Source organism: Musa acuminata, chromosome BXJ1-8 (assembly GCF_036884655.1).
Source record: "Musa acuminata AAA Group cultivar baxijiao chromosome BXJ1-8, Cavendish_Baxijiao_AAA, whole genome shotgun sequence".
Lineage (NCBI taxonomy): Eukaryota > Viridiplantae > Streptophyta > Magnoliopsida > Zingiberales > Musaceae > Musa > Musa acuminata.
In genome coordinates, this window is record NC_088334.1 from 8,139,405 (window position 1) to 8,159,468 (window position 20,064).

Consider the following 20,064-nt stretch of genomic DNA (forward strand, 5'->3'; position numbering starts at 1 on the left):
GTTCTGTACCACTTGGACTGGGTCGAGATACCAAGATGACCGGTAGCCCGGTCCAATACCGGACCGGTCCGATCCTGACAAATGATCCCCCTTCTGTCGGCCATAAAGCTATCGGTGGAGGCTGAGGCGGAGACGGCGACGGACGGTGGCGGTGACCAATGGCGACGGTGGGCTTTCTGGAGGACGAGAACCTCGAGGCGATCATCACCCGGATCGAGCACAAGTCCCGCAAGATCGAAAGCTTGCTTAAGCAGTGAGTTCGAATCGAAGTCCTAATCCCGATTCCAGCTGAATCTACAGAGATCCAGTCTTTCCTCGTAGGCCCTAATGCTGAACCCCTAATGGCAGATCTAAGCCGGTGGAGGCGCTTAAGACAGCGTTGGAGGGTTCACTTTTGAAAACCAAAGATGAGAGGTGCAAGGTTAGTTGGGATCGAATTCCTCGCCGCTTCGAGTGTAAATTTTGATTTTTAGGTGAAGAATTATAGCTCTTTTGGGGCTGTAGTCGGCGAATTGGATAGTGGTGCATCGGGCGATCATGGCTATCAAGGATGTGGATGCGATGTTCTCTTCCTTGGATCCCGAGTATTACGACATTCTCATGAAGTAAGACAAATCAATCTTTTCTTTCCCAGTTTCTGTTATATTTATGATTTGTTCTGCGATGTTGTTCGTTATCATTATCACATGGATTTGATGTTTTAGCAGCATCTTTTTCAAACTATTCGGACATAGCTTGATATTTCCGCAATTTTTTTGCATTTTTGTCTTCCTTCGGAATGTTTAAGGTACCATGACTAGTGGGAAAATTGGAAATCAAGATTATAGAAAGATGTGCTATGTTGACTTGATCTAATTGCAGAGTTAAATTATACCAAGTTTAGACTGGATGAAAATATACTTTCTGAAGCAGTTGATATTGGGATAATGGGGAAGGCAATGGCTTTATGCGACAAGAGGATCCTTAAACCTATCCATGCTAGCCTTTAAATGGATTGGGATAGTTACTCTAAGATTTTTTGCATGACTAATGGACCTTGATTATAATGAATTGGCAAATTCCTTTATTTAAAATATTTTGGCATTATTTGTTTCTTTTGATGTTGAAGGTTGATTGCCAAAACTAATTTCTAGCTTTTGTTTCTCAACATAATTTTCTGTAAATGACACTTTTGTTCATAACATGTCCATAATTTAAGAAATGGTCAAGTTGTAGATGAATTTTGACATTAATTACAGCCTGATGGTTTCTTAATAAACATGCGACTGGATGCTTTATGATGCACACTTTTGTTTACATCATAGAGGACCAAAGCATTAAATTATTTTGGTTGTGATCCTTCTAGTGCTGTATCCTGGCCACTAGACTAGATCCTAGCGAGTTTTATGGTTAAGGGTACATTGCATTGAGGGACTTATAATCTACTGTGATATAGTTATAAAGACAAACTCCTGGGTGCAATGACTTCTGTGAAAGTGAACTACTGGGCACATTTTGGCTGAATATGCACTGAACGAAATGCCAATTACAAATAGTGGTTGCTTGTTGCTCATTTTGAAATGGTTCTTGATGTTTGGTGGGTTAAAGATGCATATTATGCTGGCGTAAGAGATTTGGAGCATAATCACGAGCAGTGCTTATCTTTATGTCGATGCTACACATGAAGGTTGACTCATAGAAGAGACTAATAAATGTTTTATGTTGGAATGTAGTCCCTGTAAGAATATTTCTCATGTTGTGTTCTTGCTATCAAGTATGTCGGGGTGCCCAATTTGAACTGTGGTGAGGATTGCAATATCTGTAAAATTTGTAACTGTATGAGAATACTATTGAGCTATGGGTCAAGTAGACTCAAACTAGTTGTTTTAGATTTTGATCTATCCCCACAAACATGTTTTCTTATATTATGATCCAGAGACCTAGCGTGGTCATAATTTACAACAGAGCTGCAAAAGTATGGATATACACATGGAGTAGGTAGTGAATACCCAATATGGAGTCTTGGAGTAGTTAAATAGATTTTGGGTGCAAATTTGTGATAAAATGTTCCCAACTATGCAAAGGTCTCTAATACAAAGGGAAGAAAGTTGGTTAAGAGTTTTATCTTGGTTTCAAGGATGAATTGGTTCATATAGTCTTTTCTAGAGACAAAATGCTACTTAATTCCAAGGTAGTTGTGATATATATATAAATATAATTTTTATGCTTGGTTAATATGATGTTAAGCATGAGCTTTAAGTAAGTTTAAGATCTTATTATTTCTACATTGATTTGTAGGAATGTATGTTGGGATATTTCTCAACAAATGAACTTATATTCTTAGTTAAATGTTTCTTCACAGAAAACATGCATGATGAGTGTTATTCAAGGGTTGTGACAATCCTCTGTAGTTTTGGAAGTAATTTGTTTTGACCATTTCAATGGTTTGTGTCCCAGTGACACAGTGACTAAGATTGAAGTCATGGAGAGAGTCTCCTCCTCTCCGGTTGTGTTAATGGGAGCCTGATTCATTGGGTTATTCTACTATTTTTCTCAAATTAATCTGATAGGTAGTAGCTTAGACATAACGAGTCTTTTAAGCATATGATCCAAAATGCTCTTATTGTCATATCTAAACTGCATGGAGGATGTTCACAAGGAGTCTCCAATACATTGGTGTTCTTCCAAATAGTACTCGACTAGTCCTATCATCTTCCACATAGAGCAGCTCATCTTCTGATGCCATCTCTTGTAATTTGTTGGCTGCTCACAGACATACTAAAACATGCAGGTATTTATATAGAGGCTTAGCAACTGGAGATCGACCTACATGTGACCAGTGCCTCAAGATCCATGAGAAGCTGACAGAGAAAGCAGGGTTGGGTTGTATTCTTCGCTCCTTAGCTGACACCATTAATACTGTGTAAGCTTCACACAAAAGCAGCAAGCTTGTTCTTGTGACACTTATTCGCTTACCACAAATGAGTGACATTAGCAAAGCGCTGTCTTGAGTTCGTTTCCGACAGAGCTCCGTGTGTTGGATTCATCATATCTTCATGCTATTTTAGTTGAGATTCATAACCAAGTTGTTACACGCACGTGCCCACGCACGCGCGAACACTCACAGGCGCACGCACGGTTCTGCCAAGCCAAAGCCGTTCGCCTTGAATCCTAATCCTTCCTTCCTTAGCGATGCGCCTGGGCTCGCCCTGGCAGCTGTTGGTCTCGAGGTTCCTGTGCACACTGCCGCCGAAGCTGAAGAACGTGTGCTACCGCCACCGTGCGCGTGCCCTGGTGGAGGCGCAGCGCGTGCTCACCGACTACCTCCACGGCACGCGCGCCCTCCCCTTCTTCCACTTCGACTACATCGCCTCCCACTCCCCCTTCGCCCTCTCCGCGTTCGTCGCCCAGGTCCCCTTACCCCCGGACGCCGCCGTTGACTACCTCAGATGCACCCTCACCCGTTTCCTCCCCTACCACCCCGTCAACGAGTTCGAGTTCTTCTTCGAGAGCATCGGCCTCCCGGCCTCCTCCTGCGCCGCCGCCGTTTCCGCCCTCATACACTTCGGCTTCCCCTGGACCAAGCTCGGCCTCCTTTACCGCGAGAAGTCCTCCATCTTCTCATCCGTCCCCAGCTGCCTCGTCGCCCGGCTGCGCGACCTTGAGGCCCGCGGCTTCCACCGGGTCTGCGTCATCGGCATCTGCCTCGCGTTCCCTACCGCGATGACTGTTGATGCTGAGCCCGGCGGGGAAATTGATCGCTTGCTCCAGGATCTGAGAACGGTATTCGTGGACTTCAGTCTGGCCGAGAGCGTGCCCGAGGACAATGTTGATGTGTTCCTTCAGATTTGCAGGAGGATTCGAGTGTTCTACGATCTTGGTTCCAGCAGGGGGACAATGGGCGAGCTGATGGGCATGAACCGAAGGATTTTCTTGGAACTGGATGAGGAAGCCATCGCACAGAAGTTGAAGTTCTTCATCAAGCTAGGTATGGAGGAAGAGAAAGTTGGGCCCTTTATTCTGGGATGCCCAGATATTTTGGATTTTGATTTGGAAAACCCTATCATCGCAATGCCAGAGTATCTGAAACGTGTTGGATTACCTAAAATGAAGTGATTCTGCTGTCTCAGAGGTATCCATATGTCTTGGGCAAAAATAAATTGGGGAATTTGCCAGGAAACATGCGTGCCATGAACCTGCACAAGTGGTTCTTAAGCAGGATTTTGGATGGGAATCACCATTACCTTTCATCTTCTTTGGTTTCTGCTGCATCACCTGATACAGAATTGGAGAGCAAATTTCTACAAGGTTTGGAGAGGGTAAAATGTGGGAGGAAGGAGTGGTCTGTGGATAACAAGCTCGAATTCTTGCTAGGTATTGGACTTGGGCAGAATAAGGCCACTGTTAGATGCCTTTTACTGATGTACAGCACAAGTGGCCAATTGCAGGAGCGCTTTGATTGCCTCCTTGAGATGGGTATCGAGTACTCCATGCTATGTAAGAGGATAAGCATGGTTCCTAAATTACTTAACCAAAGCAAAGAGATGCTTTATGAGAAGGTGAATTTCCTTAGCAATGACGTGGGTTGTTCCTTGGACTGCCTTGATAGTTATCCGGCTTTTCTTTGTTTGGACCTGGAGAATAGGATCAAGCCAAGATATAAGATGCTAAAATGGCTTAAAGAGCATGGCTTGCTCAAGAAGCTTTTTTCCCCCATTACTGTCCTTGCTAGATCTGAGAAGAGCTTCATGATTAACCTCTATAGTGTCCATCCAGCAGCTCCTAAGCAATGGTTGGAATGCTTCTCCGGCTAGCACTGTTCAAGATCTCACCTCAATGGTACAATTTTATTCATAAGCATTAAGGTGATTCCAAACCTCTGAATTTGATTTTTTGCATCTCTTTCCAGTTGTGGATGTAGATTGCTGTATTCAACTGTTAAAAGTATCTTGGGACGCAAGTTTCAGGTTGTAACCCTGCCAACTGATGCAGAGTGATTCTTCAGCACCAGCATCTCGAGACCTAGTCTTGGCTGTTGTTATTCTAGTTAAGATGGAAAGATTTGCACATGAATCAGGGAACTTTGGTCTTTAATGCTTCATATCGACTTTTATTCACCAAAATTTGTAATTGACATATTGTCCCTGTATAGGATTTACTAAAAGAGGGAAAATTGTTTTGTTGGTTGCTGGTCTCTCCTTTTAACTGATTGTTTGTATAGATTTGACAAATTCTTCTTAGCGTGATACACTGAACTGAAAGTGGTGCTCACATATCACTTTGCTCTGATTTTGTGCCTTTGTGGTCCACCTGGAGTAAAATGTCCAAGATTTCATGAATCTTATACTTTTGTATTTTAATTGATGCTGGCAACTGAAACTATGCTTTCTTTATTGTTAATTTGTTAAGACTACCCAAATATTCCTGTCAGTTATCTAAAGAAACACTTCATTTTCTATTACCAACATGTCTGTGGTTGGCTTATTTTATCCAAATTTGCTGGCATACAAGATCATACTTTTGTTCTACTTGTCCAATTTGAGCACCTCCTCAGGAATTAATCCTCTGCTTGTAGCTACTTTATCATTACCTCCAGCTAACTTGATCTGCTTAAAGAGCTTGCATTTGATGATGGGAAGAGACTGTCTTTCTCTGGTGCTATGCCGTTTACTACTCGGGAACCTTGTTCTGTGTTCCCTCTGATGAATTATTGTCTTCTGAGATTTTGAGCTTCTACGTGTTGTTTGGTGACATGCGTCCATCTGAAAGTTAACTGCTTTTGTTGGATAAACGGTATCATATTTTTCTTGTTAATTGGTGTTGTTTGTTGAGCTTGCCTGATTGATCTAACATCAGCACTGAATCCATCTAGCTGTGAGCAAAAGAGTATATATGATAAATAAACACATTCTTTTAGGGTTGTTCTACAGTAAGTTGGATTGAACTAGATTCTTTAGTCCATGCATCTTTTAGTGTTATGTTTTGTGAATTTGTTGTTTTAGCATAGTAAGAGTACAAACTGAGGTTGTATGCTTCTTGGTATGGTGAAAGGTTTTGAACCTGTAGATCTCTGGAACTACTGGTTCTCCACATTAGTTTATGTAATTGTAAGCTTTTTTTAAGTTGTCAAATTGTCCCTTCATGTTATCATTTATGCCACCTTTTGTTGCTGGTTTCTTCATTTTGCTTTTGAGAAGGAACCCTGCTTGTTGCTCTGCCTTGCTGTTGATGTTGACCTCACTCCACGAGGCAGAGAGGATTGCTTTCTTCATTTGTGCTCCTTATCTTGCCAACTTTTTTTTATCTTACTGTTGGCAGAGCATCTTTATCTAATGAGTCACAATTGTTTAATTCAATGTTTGTTCTTTGCAATTGGCAGAATCTAGTCATTTTTCTCCAAGAAGCATGGAAATGACTTTTTTGCATGTATGTAATATCTCGAGTTTTATTTCAACTTGTCTTTGATTTAGATTGTGGCATGTAATATCAAAAGTTTCATTTTAATTTTCCTATTTGAGTTATGTTGAATACATGGTAACTATGTTGATGACATGAAGAAGTTTGTGCCTGACTTTGGTTCTCTATTATCATTACATGCTAAATCTTTCCACCAGTTAGTTTTGTCGCATCCCTGCTTATACAATTCATTTTTATGTTTCTTCTTTTGAAGTAATCAGTGCTTTCTGTAGTTTGGATGGATTGCACATCGTTGAGATGGGAGCAAGATTATTTCCTGTTGACTGGTAAGTGATGACATGATGATGGCTTTGTTTGGTTCACTTCTTAAGAAACTTAGATACTCATGCAATGGATTTATGGAACTACTGGTTTATAAGATTTATTGCTTTTGGATGGTAAGATGTGTTGCAACTTGCCCCACAAGAGCTTCAGCAGTTCCCCAGTTCTGTGTTGCTAACAAGTTAAATTCTGCATGACTGTTTCTTTCTCTTTTGCTGGATCGGATTAACCCTCAATTTTTATCAGATGCATGCTACATAACGAGGTCCTCTGAAACTACACTCATTGTTGCTATGATCTGTGTCCTACTGTGGTTCCAAGACGCATTTTATGTGGTGCACTCTCGCACACACATTGACCTGCACACACACATAGACGTAGAGAACACAGATTTTTCACTCTTGCTTGTAACAGAGGATCCAAGCACAGGCAGACCTCCAGAGCATTTCGAGGGAGGATGGATAATGATTCCAAGCCTCAAGTTCAAAGGTAAACCTTAATTTCTTACAGGTAGCACATAATTGTTTCCCTTAATTGATAGCAAGTTAAATATATGTGTTATTGTTGAGAATTTTGCACTGTCATATAAAATAAATACTTTTCATTGGAGAGTAGAAAGTAAATGATGTAGATTGACAACAGGATTCTTGCCTCCATCTTCCTAATTAAGGATCAACTCCTTCCAATAGATGATTGCTCATCATGTTTCTGTTCTTCTGTTCTTGTTGTCTTTCGTATTACAAGTCCTTTTTGCTGCGATCTTAAACTTGTAGGATGCGATGCTTAGTCTTTAGACTACATTCTGGTCTTACTATATTACTCAGGAGTGTTGTTAGGATTCTTTGGATGATCTTGTGAACCTGTTCATTTTCTTCTGCCTTTCTTCCATTTACACTCTTCTCATTTGTTGTCTTCCAGCAATTTCTCCCTCCATTTGGTAGAATTTTATTGGGTTTCTTTGTTTCTAAGAGAATGCATGATCTTTCAATCGGATACCGTCTGAACTTTTTGATCAATGGCCAATACATATGAAATGAGAAGGATGGATCTTTTAAGGTATTACATTTACATATCTGCAAGATTAGGATTCATTCTAGTCATGGAAATAGACGATAAGATTGTATACCTGTGATTTCACACAGGATGATACTGCGTCTTAACCATCCCCAGGTGGCCGGAATTGCCCAATTGGATGCCCATAACAGTCAATTATATCATCGGAAAAGTCAAAAGTGTTCTCTGGTGTTCGTTCGGTCAATGTGACATGAAGGTCAACGATCTTCCTAAGTCGCTTTTATAACGATAATGCACGTTCCACTGGAATACTGATCACAGAAGTAACATAGATAATTCTATTAGACTATTTCGGAAAACGACGCGTGTCGTCTCACAGTATGGTGTCGGCGACTCTCGGAGTGCTCATTTAGTTCTTGCAGAGCCAGGATCTTAAACTTATTCTATTGCCTCAACCTCAAATCGACTGGCATCGACACGGGCGCGGCTCTGAATCGGGATCCACGCTAAAAGATGTCGAGCGGCCTCAGCCTTCCTCTGATCGACCTCTCCTCCCCCGATCGCGCCGCCGTCGCTGAATCAATCCGCCAGGTCCCCTTTTCGAAACCCTACTTCCAGTTGTTCCAAGACTCTTAAAAGATTGTATCTTTTCGACACAGATGCATTCTTTCGCTCTAGTACTATTCAAACCTTATCAAATACGACTCCCCTATTGTACACCTCTTCGTGTTCGTCATCCTTTGCGAGACCCGTTTGTGTATCCATGTTGAGCAATTAAACTTCATGTTTTGTTTCTTTAGCGCTGTTTTTGGTTTTATTCTGACCAATTAAATTTCGTTGGGCGTTTTCGATATATGTATCTTTAGTGAGCTATTGAACCCATCTTTCGTTATCCCTTACACCTCATTTAATCGTTCTTACGTTAATTTAACGTGAATCGTTTATAATCGCTATTGTGAGTTTATAAAAATTCGAAGGAATAATTTTTTTTTACTTTTTCTTTGATATAAATACAATTTTTTGCCTAATATTTTTTTCAGGCATGTATTGAGTATGGATTCTTTTATGTAATAAATCATGGGATTGGCAAAGGTATTTTCCAAAAGGTATTTGAAGAGAGTCAGAAGTTCTTTTCACTACCTCTGGAAGAGAAGATGAAGTTGAAGCGCAATGATGCTCATAGAGGCTATACTCCATTATATGCTGAGACTCTTGATACTTCGACTGAGTTTAAAGGCAATTTTTCATGCTTATATGTTTGTCTCTTTGGTATTCGCTGCAATATCATATTGCTTATAGGCTTACTGTGGTGTCTTATCTTGTTTAAAATGACGAAATAATTTATGTTTGATGTTCTAGTAATTGTATTTGTAATACTTGGTTTCTAAATGACATTGCATCAATTTTCTTGACTTCTATGTAAAACTAAATCTGACTAGGAAGACACATCTGGGTAGGATCTAGATGTGACGTTGCAAATGCATGGGTAGGATCTACATCTTGCGTTTCAGAGGTTCTTTGATCTAGGGTTTTTAATACCGTTTCGTACCGCCCAGTACGGGCGATACGTACCGGTCCGCCAGCTGACCGGCACGAGGACACTCGCTACCGGGCGGTATTAGCCTAGTTGCGGCAAGTCGAGGCGACGAAGAAGAGCGACAAGCAACGAGAAAGAGGGAGAAGCATCGAGAAAGAGGACCGCGGAGTCACTGATGCGTCGTCACCAATGTCTCGATGAACCTAAGCTCGTCGAACCTTAGCGCGAACTTGTCTTCCATGCCCTTTCTCGATCCCGATCCCGATCCGACGTCGCCCTCCCTCGACGATCCCGATCTAGGAGGTAACAGCGAGGAGAGTCGTACCTCTTTGGAGGAGGAGGTGGCGACGAGAGCGGCAGAAGAGGAAACCACGAGGAAGGTGACAAAGACCCCGACCTTCTTCATCTTCGAACAGTCTCCTTCGTCCACTATCGCCGATGTCGTCTTTCTTCTCCCCACCTCCTTGACGTCAAAGGCCACAAATGAGGCGATGAGAAGAAGAAGGATGAGTCGATGACGTCGAGGCTACCACTCGGTAATCTTCTTTATATATTTTTATATCTTTATATATTGATTTTTATATTTTTATATAAAAATATATATTTTATATCTTTATATATATATTATATTTTTTTTATATTTAGTATCGCTCGGTACTAAAATTGATTTTTATTTTTTTTCTTAGTGTACCGCTCGATACGCCTTGGTGTACTGCTCGATTCGCCTTGGCATACCGCTTAGTATGTCGTACCGCACCGTATCGAGCAAAGCTTGGTATGTCGGTATGGTACGAAATTTCAATCCTTGTTTTGATATATGTGATTTTTTTAAATCAGGTAGTAGATTTGCTTTCAGTGATAGATATTATTGATAGTTTATAGTGTGTTACTTGCTGTGATCGAAAGATTTTTTGTGGTCATGTACTAGAAGTAGAATTATAAATGCTTCAGAAAGTCAATAATCACTTAAATCATTTAGTTTCTTTCCCATTGATCTTAAAGGAGGCAAAGAGGCCTGAATGAATATCCGATATTCTGACAAAACAAACTTCCAGTGTAACACCTTCAGTACAAGCTTTCTAACTGAGAAACATTTGACCTAATCATGTTTTTACTACAAGATTCAGAAGTTACTGTATAGTTGACTGCGTTTTGCCCTAAATAGGACTCTCTGGAAGGTAAGATGTTGCCTATTTTCCCTTTTATTAGAAGTCTCATTCTGTCACTTTTTGATTCCATAGTTGACTCTTATTAAAATTGAAGGGTGAGCCTTTATACCATACTAAAGTTGCTCATTTGCATCTTGAGTGACCATTCTGGGTTATGGAAACACCTCTCTTCTCATAGAGCAAAGTCTGCAGACCGTGTTGGTTGGAGATTTGTGTGTTGTGCTGTCCATTTTTTGTTTGAACTCTTGAATTAAGGCACTTCAAATTGATCTCTAAATGGAATGAGTACTTGGTACCCAATTTACAAGTACACCAATGCTTGCTTAATGAGAACTGAGAACCCTCTAAATCAGAAAATAAAATTATAATGAAAAATCAGACGGGCTTCCAATTCTCTTTGACGTAACTCACATTTGCACTACACTCAAATCTTTTGCACCCTCTCCTTAACGGAGGATAAGTTGCTTACTAATCTAATGTAGGACAAAAGCATGATGGGCAACAAAGTTTTTCCTAATATGGATTGAAGGAAAGGGAACTAACAAACTTACTCTGTTTCAAGGAGTAACTCCCAAGACCAAAGATCTTATACCTCTGCACTTTTCACGCATACGATGAAATTATATTTTTGTCTCACATCACTAACACATAATATGAGCAAAGAATTATTCCTACATTTATCAACTGATTCATCTCTTAGTTATAATCTCTTTCCTGTTTTATAGACATTCCAAGCAGAATAAAAAAGGAAAATTATTCAATAAGAAAAAAATTACGTTAAGTAAAATCAATTGCCTATCTTTGTCTTCTTTTGGGAAGACAAAATTTCGGAATTTTTCTTGGCAAATAATCTTTTCTCTTATTATATCAATAGGCATCTATCTTTATAGAATGACGAAACTTCCTTTTAGAGATGAAATCTTTAATCAAATTCAAGCCTCATACCCTTCCTCTTTCCTTAGAATTTTCAATCATACAAAAGATTTGCCTCCTTTTATTTTTTATTTGTTTTTCTCCCCTTCTCTTTAGACAATATTGGTATCTAATTTAGGATTATAGATGATGTCATCATTTGTATACTTATGACATTTGCAACATCCTGCTAAACTACTAGAATTTATTTAAACAAATAATAAATTAAGATGACCTGCCATCACTAGAGTGGATAACCCACTCTCCTGTCTTTTATTCTAAAGTACTGCATGTTCCATTTGCTGATATTCTTTCTCTAATTTAGGCTTGAAATGTTAATTATTTATTCACATATACATAAATGGTTCAATTCTTGAGACCTCTCTTTGATGGTCAGAATAAATACAACTTCGGTAGTTTCATAGCTTGTTTATGCTGTTTCTGGAGTCTGCTTGTCAATTCCTAATGTGAGTAGAATGCAGAATCTCTTTCTACGAGCAAAATCATGTTTACCATTTAGATTGTGCTAAAATATGATCCTACAGATCTCAATTATCATAAAACAAGAATAGACAAAATTGATAAAAGCTTGATTCTTACAGAATTTGAGACATTTCATGAATTATTTGAATAACCAATTATGCTCCAATTTGCCCAAACGGTGTCATTTGAAAGATATATTAATCTAGTTTCAGATAAATTAAGTTTTGTATGAATTAGAGTTTCCAGCAAGGAGTTATAAACAGTTTAGCAACCAAAAGTTAGAGAACATCATCTCTGTTTTGCAGAATTTATAGAGTTGATTAGAACAGATGTTTCAATAGGCATTTGTACTTCAAATCTTTCATATAAGGTATAAAAAGAAATATCTATGAGTCTAGTTTCTCATGAAGCAAGTTTTGTCATAACTGGATTCTTTAACAGAGAGTTAGAAGTAAAATAGTACTAAATGGTCAGAACTTACAATCTTTGTTTTACAGATTTCATAGGGTCAATTGAAATAAAAGTTTAGGTAGGCATTTAGACTCCAAATTTGTCAATCTTGGTATCAAAAGAAATATCAATAAGTCTATTTTCGAATGAATTAGGTTTATCCAAATCAGAGTTCGTTGCAGAAAGTTATGGCTAGCATAAAGCAGAAAGGTCAAAATCTCGAAAAATTCCAGATTTATAGTTTTATTCCTAAACGAGGGAGATATCATGTGCAAAGTCAAAATCTTTCGAATTTTTCAGAATTGAGATGAAATCAGAGATCAAGATTATTGTAAGATGGGGTTAGAATACTTGCCTTTGAAAGATTAGATCCCAAATGAAAGGATTTGAGCTAAAACCCTAAGCCCCAAATCCTACCCCTTCTTCTTCTTCTTCTTCTTCTCCCTTTTTTCCTCTCTTTTCCACAGATGTTGTCTTCTCAGGTTCCTTAAGAACGAAGGCAAAGGTGTAGAGGCAATGGAATTTGTCTTTTTGTGTATTTTGCAGTTTAGTCCTTGTATTATTCATATTTACGATTAGGTCTTCAGGGTTTACAAATAGGTCTCCAGATTTTACAAATAGATCCTCAGATTTTTACAAATAGGTCTTTATAAACCATTCAAAATAGGTTCTTATAAACATTCCAAATTTGATTCTGACATCACAAGCAAATCCTTATAAACATTTAAAAAATGATCCTTACATTACAAACAAATCTTTATAAACATTTCAAAAATGAGGGATATTACATTTTATAATGAAGAGGTGCATGAGGTTTAATATGAAAGTATTTGCTTTCATGTTTTGGTGTTGCTAATGTGCTATTAGTCTTAGATAGAATTAGATGATTGCAATCTTGATGCCAGACAGCATACTGGTTGTCATATATCTCTATACCAGGCATTGATATTGTCAGGGACAGAAGTCACACAAAGGCAGTGGACAAAGCTTTATTTACTTTGGTTTTGTTTTGTTTTGTTCTGCTTGACCCAAAGCTCATGTTTGGCCCTCCTCTCCTCTTCCAATTCTTTAGGGTTTGTCATGAGGAGATCATTGCAAGGATTTGTGGATCACAAACCTTGATATCTTTATCATGTTTAAATAAATCCTGATCATTTACTGTATGCCACCTGGTTTGGGGTAGTTCATGATCCACTCTATGCTTAAGACTGTTGTGTATTGAGCATCATACACCATGTTATTTAACTATTTTTTGATGTACCACATGTATATTTTCTCTTATCTGAAAAAAAATTGATTTGGATTCGTTTCTTATTCTTTTGACAAAAGGGGACCTGAAGGAGAGTTTCTACATTGGAAGCAATTCACAAGATGATTTGAATCAGTGGCCTTCCGAAGGTATCTTTTTTTTTCACTGTTAGCTTACAGGTGAATTGGTCTTCTTTGTCGAACAGCTATGGATTGACAGGAGCTCAAGTTACTTATCTCTGGTTTTTTTCAGTTTGGTGATTTTTTTCATCGTGTATACATATGATGATAATGTTTTTCTTCTAATATGGGCCCATGTTTTGGTGGTGTGTTTGTCATACTTTTCATACTTTCTCTAACAAACAAAACCTACGTTGTCTTTGGCATGTGCATGTCAGAAAGTTTACCACTTTGGAGAGATACAATGCAATCATATCATCAAGATGTGATGTAAGTTTCTTCTTATTATGTTGTCATTGTTACATATTGTAAAGTGTTGTAACACATCCTTTATGTGTTGCTTGTATTTACATTGTAAATTTCTTCATCTATGTATCTTAATTATAATTCCTGGTATTCTGGTTCCACACCATTCTTATAGTGACCAAAATTGGTATCGGACTAATATTTAATCCTTGTTGAATTGATACTTGTGTTTGTGTGATTATTGGTTATGTTAAATTATTGATTTGAATGATAATAAGTACGATATTCAAAGTGCTGAAGATCTTGATTAATGTTCTACATCATGTTTACAATTTAGAATTGGAACAATTGCATATGATCTCCTTGAAATGTATCAATTATTATACGTGGCACTGAAATTGAAAATTTTAGAGACCATGAATTTTACCTTGGGTATTTGGTACTAGATCAGGAAGATCTTCATTAGCTACATTGTGATTAGTTGAAATCTTATGTGTTGTCAGAGGCAGTCGCTAGATGCCTACACAATCCACTTAGGTAATTTAGCTATCTCCACCACCTAGATGTCCAGTGCTTTGCAGGGTTTAGGTGATTGCCTATGGGCTTGCATGGGTTCTAGGCAGCTTCCTAGTTTTACTATTGCCTCTTAATTGTAACAAACCGTATCAGTAATGATTTTGCTAAAATGAGGTAATAGGATGAAGGTACTTGTCATTTTTAAATAACATAACAAGAAAATGTTATTTTATAACTACATTTTTTAGTTCTACATGTTTACATAATGAAATATAACAACAATGAATACATTATTTTGAGTTGAAAGTGAGCAAAGTCTCACAGTTCATTTCAAATGGAAGAGTTTGGAAAGTGAAAAATAAATGCAAAAAGGAAGCACAAAGAACAAACAAAACAGCCACCAGTTACTATGTCTTAGCCCATGAATGAGAAGAAAAGAGTATCTTGTTTGTCTCTGGACCACATGATCCTGGTTGCCTTCTTGCTTGTCCTTTGAATTCATTCAATCACTAATAATAATGGTGGGACAGAGTTGGTAGAGGGAGAGTATAGAATGTAAGGAAGAGCAAAACAAATGAGTGTTTTTAGAATGTAAAATTAGAGGGTCAGAAATAGGGGACAGGAGTCTAAATGGAGCAACTACCTCATGTTAGTCCCCCCTTCCTCTGCCACATGATTGTTCTGGTTATTCCTCTGTGATTAAGATAATAATTGCTATTTTGATGAGAGTAAAGTTCAAATCAAGTAAACATCATGATTAAATAGCACAAATAAAGAGATCATAACAGGAATTCAGTACTTTCTTTGCTTTAATTTTCTTATTTAATTTGCTTTAAATAGCACAAATCTAATTGGCTTGCAAGTCTTGAGGCCGAACATATGATATATTTACTGAGATTCTGATGAGCTTTATTAAATTCAGGTCTGTTGCAAAAAGGTTAGCATCTTTGATAGCTTTGTCTTTGAACCTAGATGATAATTTCTTCGAGAGAATAGGGGCATGGGATTTTCCAATGGCTTCTGTTCGCCTTTTGCATTATCCAGGTATTGTTATCAAATTTACTTTATTATCTTATGCCAACACTACTCTCTAGTCCTGTCCCTAATTATTGCTTCTTTGTTACTTGACTTGCATTCATGCTTATGTGAGGCCACTTCACGGTATTCTTGTCTAGCATATCTGTATCTATACTATCACATTTTATAGGAAAGTTTGTAATATTAACTGTAATTAACTTGTAATCCCATACGAAGTATTTAAATAAATATAAATGTTGGGACTTTGATGTTGTTGAGGTTTTGTGCTTTCATTGTGTCATGAAGCAGCAATGCAATCAAGGTGTTTGATGCTTGTCCATGATGCTTTTCGGTTCTTGTTGTTCGTTGTTTTTTAGTGTTTTTTAGTGTTTTTGTCATGATCGGGGTCTGATAGGCTAACTGGCCTATCAACTTCGTTTGGCCCAAACCACTAGTCAAAATACTTAAGCTGAAGTTGATAGTAATACACTCATTAGACTTAGGACTAATCGGGGTATTACAATCACCCTCGCTCAAGAGCTTGATGTCCTCGTCAAGGCTCAGCATAACCCAGATCAAATCCTAGCATGGTGCATGTGAGTTACAGCCCAATATTGGCTCCACACCATAACAAGACCTCTTACTCCATCCACAGGTAGCCCTTTCCTACTCGACCCCCCTCACCATGCCCAAATACTAGGTCGGCTTTAATATCAAATGTCACGACCCGAGCCTGATAGGCTAACTGGCTTAACAACTTCATCTGGCTCAAACCACTGACCAAAATGCTTAAGCTGAAGTTGATAGTAGTCCACTCATCAGACCTAGGACTAATCGGGGTGTTACAATCTCCTCCACTCAGGCTTGACGTCCTCGTCAAGGCCCAACATAGCCTAGATCAAACCCTAGCATGATGTATGTGAGGCGTAGCCTAGTGGTGGCTCTACGTCGTGACGAGTCCTCTGACTCCATCTACGGGTAGCCCTTTCCTACTCGAACCTCTTTACCATACCCAAATACTAGATCAGCTCTGATACCAAATGTCACGACCCGGGTCTGATAAGCTAATTATCCTATCAACTTCGTTTGGCCCAAGCCATTGGCCAAAATACTTAAGCTGAAGTTGATAGTAGTATACTCATTGTCCATTTTCGATATGAGACTAATCGAGGGTGTTACAATTTTCTCGTAAGGAGCATGTACGAGGCAAAATGTTCTACCATCAGCCCCATTTTAAATTGTTGTCAGTGTTTTTGTTTTTTGTTTGTCTTGTAAAACTCAAAAATGTTTCTTGCTATGCAAAGTTGTGCAGAGGTGAAAATAGTCAAAATAGCCCCGTCCTCGTGTGCCATGGGCTGATTTTTGGCTAACGGTCTTGTGGAGCGAAACATCATCTGTCACAGCATCCTGAAACTCCCTAGGTGGCACAAGGTTGGACGGGGCCTTAGTTATATGTCTAAGAGGTGGTGCAACGCCTTCAGTGTGTCTGATTTCTGTTCGATGAAATTGCTAAGTGAACATTGGGCTTGCACTTGCCTTCGAAACCTCCTTTGTGTACGATCGTTCAGGCCGTTTTCAAGAGCTTTTTGTGCCTACTAAAAATTGATTGCTTTGTGTTACTTGTGATCCCATTTATCTTGTCCTTTTTGTGCCTTCTTCTCTGTGCAGTTCCTTTGTGGACTGCACGAGGTTAAGGTCTAGATTTGACTCGCATACGAATATCGATTGGGTGTTACACGCCTTAGGCAATCCCAGCTAAGGACGTGACAAAGTAGCATTAGAGTGGGTCAAGCAAACATCGAATTGTCATGGCAGGGCAACATGGCAAAAATAGCACTGGTGTACAAGAGGGACAGCAACAATGCGTGGATTATTGTTAGTTTTTTAGTTTGACAATGCGTTGATTATTATTAGTTTTTTGTTTGATTTAGTTTATAGTTTGGTTTCCAAGAGGGGCAGCAACAATTATGGATTATTATTATCATTATGTGTCGATTCTTCAAAAGATCTACTTTGTTTTGTTAAGTTGTCTTATTATGTAATATTCTTTAAAAGGTCATATTATGTAATACAGATCAAACTTACTATGAAACTAATCTTTTACAATATTTAGGTGAGTTGTCTGCTTGTGATAATGGTAAATATGGAGCATCGGCACATTCAGACTATGGAATTATCACACTTCTTGTGACTGATGGAGTCCCTGGTCTTCAGGCATGTCTACTGAACATGTTTTTTTTTTTTCAGAGAGTAAATAATATGTATGTTTCTCCAGCTTTCCAAGGTATTTATGGATACCACGTTGGAACTATTTAGATTTGCAGGGAAAAAGATACCAATCCGCAACTATGGGAAAATGTACATCACGTTAATGGGTAAGTATAAACAAGAAGTCTCACTTTTTCTGTAAATAATTGTAAATGCTAATGGATGGACTTGCTATTGGATTTCATATTTTATGTGATCCATGGTTGGTTGCAATCTGAACGCAATCGTTTATTATCACCAGTATCCATTATGGATCCATATGTATTATATATGTTTGTGCAGAATTAGCTAAATTTCTTTTGCACGAGCATACTAAAATTTCTAGTGCAGGAGGTTACATATTATTGTGGAAACTATATGGAAAAAGTGCCTTGTAAATTGCAAGGAGATTTGTGAGATGATTCTCTCATGAAGAGCTTTTAAAATGGAGAATTTATGTTTTCCTTTTAACACCATCTTATCATTTTTTTTTTCAGCTTATATGTTTCACATTTCCCACAATTCACTCATTTATCTGACTTAACATGCTATTATATTTTGCTTATGGTATTCAACTTTGGCAGTTGCTCCTTATCCAACGCATGCCTGTACTCTGAGCTTGAAACCAGGGATTATATTGTACATTTCCCAGTTGACTTGTGTTTCTAAACCTAACACTTACTGATCTGCAGTCATTGTTCTGACGGTTGCATATTTTCCTACAGTTTGCAAGTGTAAATCATCAGCCATACCTGTTTTTCCACTTATTGTTTTTTTTTTTCTTTTATGAGGTTCTGTATTCGTGAATATCAAATGAGAAAAAGGCCGACTTGCTCAGTTTTTTTATAAACCAGTCTAAGATAATAATCTGGCATGAATATGTCCTTTCCATTGGAATATTTGAAAATTTGAATCACAGATAGAAGATGCCTTATGTTCTGAAATCTAGCTGGGTATACTTTTGCAGAGCTTTCATTGTTAATGTTGGAGATTTATTGGAGAGGTGGACGAACTGTTTGTTTCGGTAAATTTTCAATCTTATATACTGTTTAAATTAATTTGATTGAACTTTCCAACACATTAGAAGTTTAGTTTAGTTTGTTTTTCATGTATTTTCTGATGTAGTAATCTAAGAGTACATATCTCTTAACCATAATTTGCAGATCCACATTGCATAGAGTCCTGGCAATTGGAAAAGATCGCTATTCTGTAATTATCTCATCTAATCTTTTATATATTTATGTAGACCTGAAAAAGCAAAATTTTGATGCACTTGATTTTAACGTTTCAGTTGTTACTCTGTGGTTTCCTGTTTTTGTTTTTGTCTTGTGAAAGACATACAATTGCCAGAAGTGATTCTGTTGAGGTTTTTTAACTGAAGATTGCCATAAGTAATGCTGACAAACGCATAATGACTTTGTCAGGTAGCATTCTTTCTTGATCCAAATCCTGATTGCCTGGTTGAATGCTTAGAAAGTTGCTGCAGTGACTCTCATCCACCAAGGTACCGTTTTTAAGACCCTCATTACTCTCTCTCTCATAGATGGACGCATATTCCATAACTACATTCTATTGAGCATACTTATACCAATTGTTCTCAATGGTTCTTCTGGAGGTAAATACAAGCTGTCATCTTGAGATGGCATTCTAGTTGTCGGTCCATATTGATGAGAGTCTAGTATAGTCTTAAAACTGTAGAATTATTTTATTTGTTTGATGAGGAACAAGCATATGCAACAGCTGCTGCTGTTTAATATTTGTCAAGGCAGATTAAAAGCTATATAAGGTGATCCATATTATAAAATCCTAGTATGTATTCATAGGATTTCTGTAAATTTCCATTATTATTAATATACTAAAAGGCGCATCAAATGTATTCCTCAAATGTTCTCCCAAAACAACTTATAACTGTTATTGTGTTTCGTATTTTAGATTCTCTTATCACCCCTGTTTGATTTGGGACATGAACTTGATTTTCTTGCAGGTTTCCTCCCATTCGAAGCGGCGATTACTTGAAGGAACGTTTAAGAGTTACTTATTCTTAACATCTGAGTGAAACAAACAACAAACTACAGCACAAGTGATACGGTGATGTGTAGAGTTCCCCTAAGAGACCTGATTTAAACCTCTTAGTTAGCAAGAACTCAAATGAATCTCTATTGACTATGTGCACTTAAATCTCCAAATCCACAATATTGTTGATGGGAAGTGGCTATTTGTTTTGTTCTCGACCAATGCTTATTTGCTTTTGACCACCCTATTCATTACTCTTTCAGAATAGAAACTGTAGAAGAGTATTTTCATTTGTTTCCAAGAATCTCATGTCAC

At 38.1% G+C, this 20,064-nt stretch overlaps 2 protein-coding genes and 1 pseudogene across 3 annotated transcripts; all 3 read left to right on the plus strand.

Moving 5' to 3' along the window:
- The first annotated feature begins 83 nt into the window (after window positions 1–83).
- Window positions 84–3,004, plus strand: LOC103993296 (actin-related protein 2/3 complex subunit 5A). Of its 2 annotated transcripts, none has more exons than XM_018830837.2 (4): window positions 84–253; window positions 349–421; window positions 505–605; window positions 1,436–1,581. In XM_018830837.2, exons 1-4 carry the CDS (start codon window positions 159–161, stop codon window positions 1,500–1,502), a joined length of 336 nt encoding a protein of 111 aa, XP_018686382.2. In that variant the 5' UTR covers window positions 84–158; the 3' UTR covers window positions 1,503–1,581. The 2 variants fall into 2 exon arrangements, with proteins under 2 accessions (XP_018686382.2, XP_009411582.1); XM_009413307.3 differs by lacking the exon at window positions 1,436–1,581 and adding an exon at window positions 2,771–3,004 and having other exon boundaries at window positions 94–253.
- Window positions 3,005–3,147: 143 nt separating this feature from the next.
- On the plus strand, window positions 3,148–5,168 carry LOC135587382 (transcription termination factor MTEF18, mitochondrial-like; annotated as a pseudogene).
- Window positions 5,169–8,049: 2,881 nt separating this feature from the next.
- LOC135587384 (2-oxoglutarate-Fe(II) type oxidoreductase hxnY-like) lies at window positions 8,050–19,964 on the plus strand. The gene is made up of 11 exons (XM_065078727.1): window positions 8,050–8,322; window positions 8,772–8,967; window positions 13,612–13,680; window positions 13,929–13,980; window positions 15,395–15,516; window positions 17,603–17,703; window positions 17,806–17,864; window positions 18,704–18,760; window positions 18,900–18,945; window positions 19,161–19,240; window positions 19,721–19,964. The coding sequence occupies exons 1-11, from the start codon at window positions 8,245–8,247 to the stop codon at window positions 19,779–19,781; spliced, it is 921 nt and encodes a 306-aa protein (XP_064934799.1). The 5' UTR covers window positions 8,050–8,244; the 3' UTR covers window positions 19,782–19,964.
- Window positions 19,965–20,064: the final 100 nt, after the last annotated feature.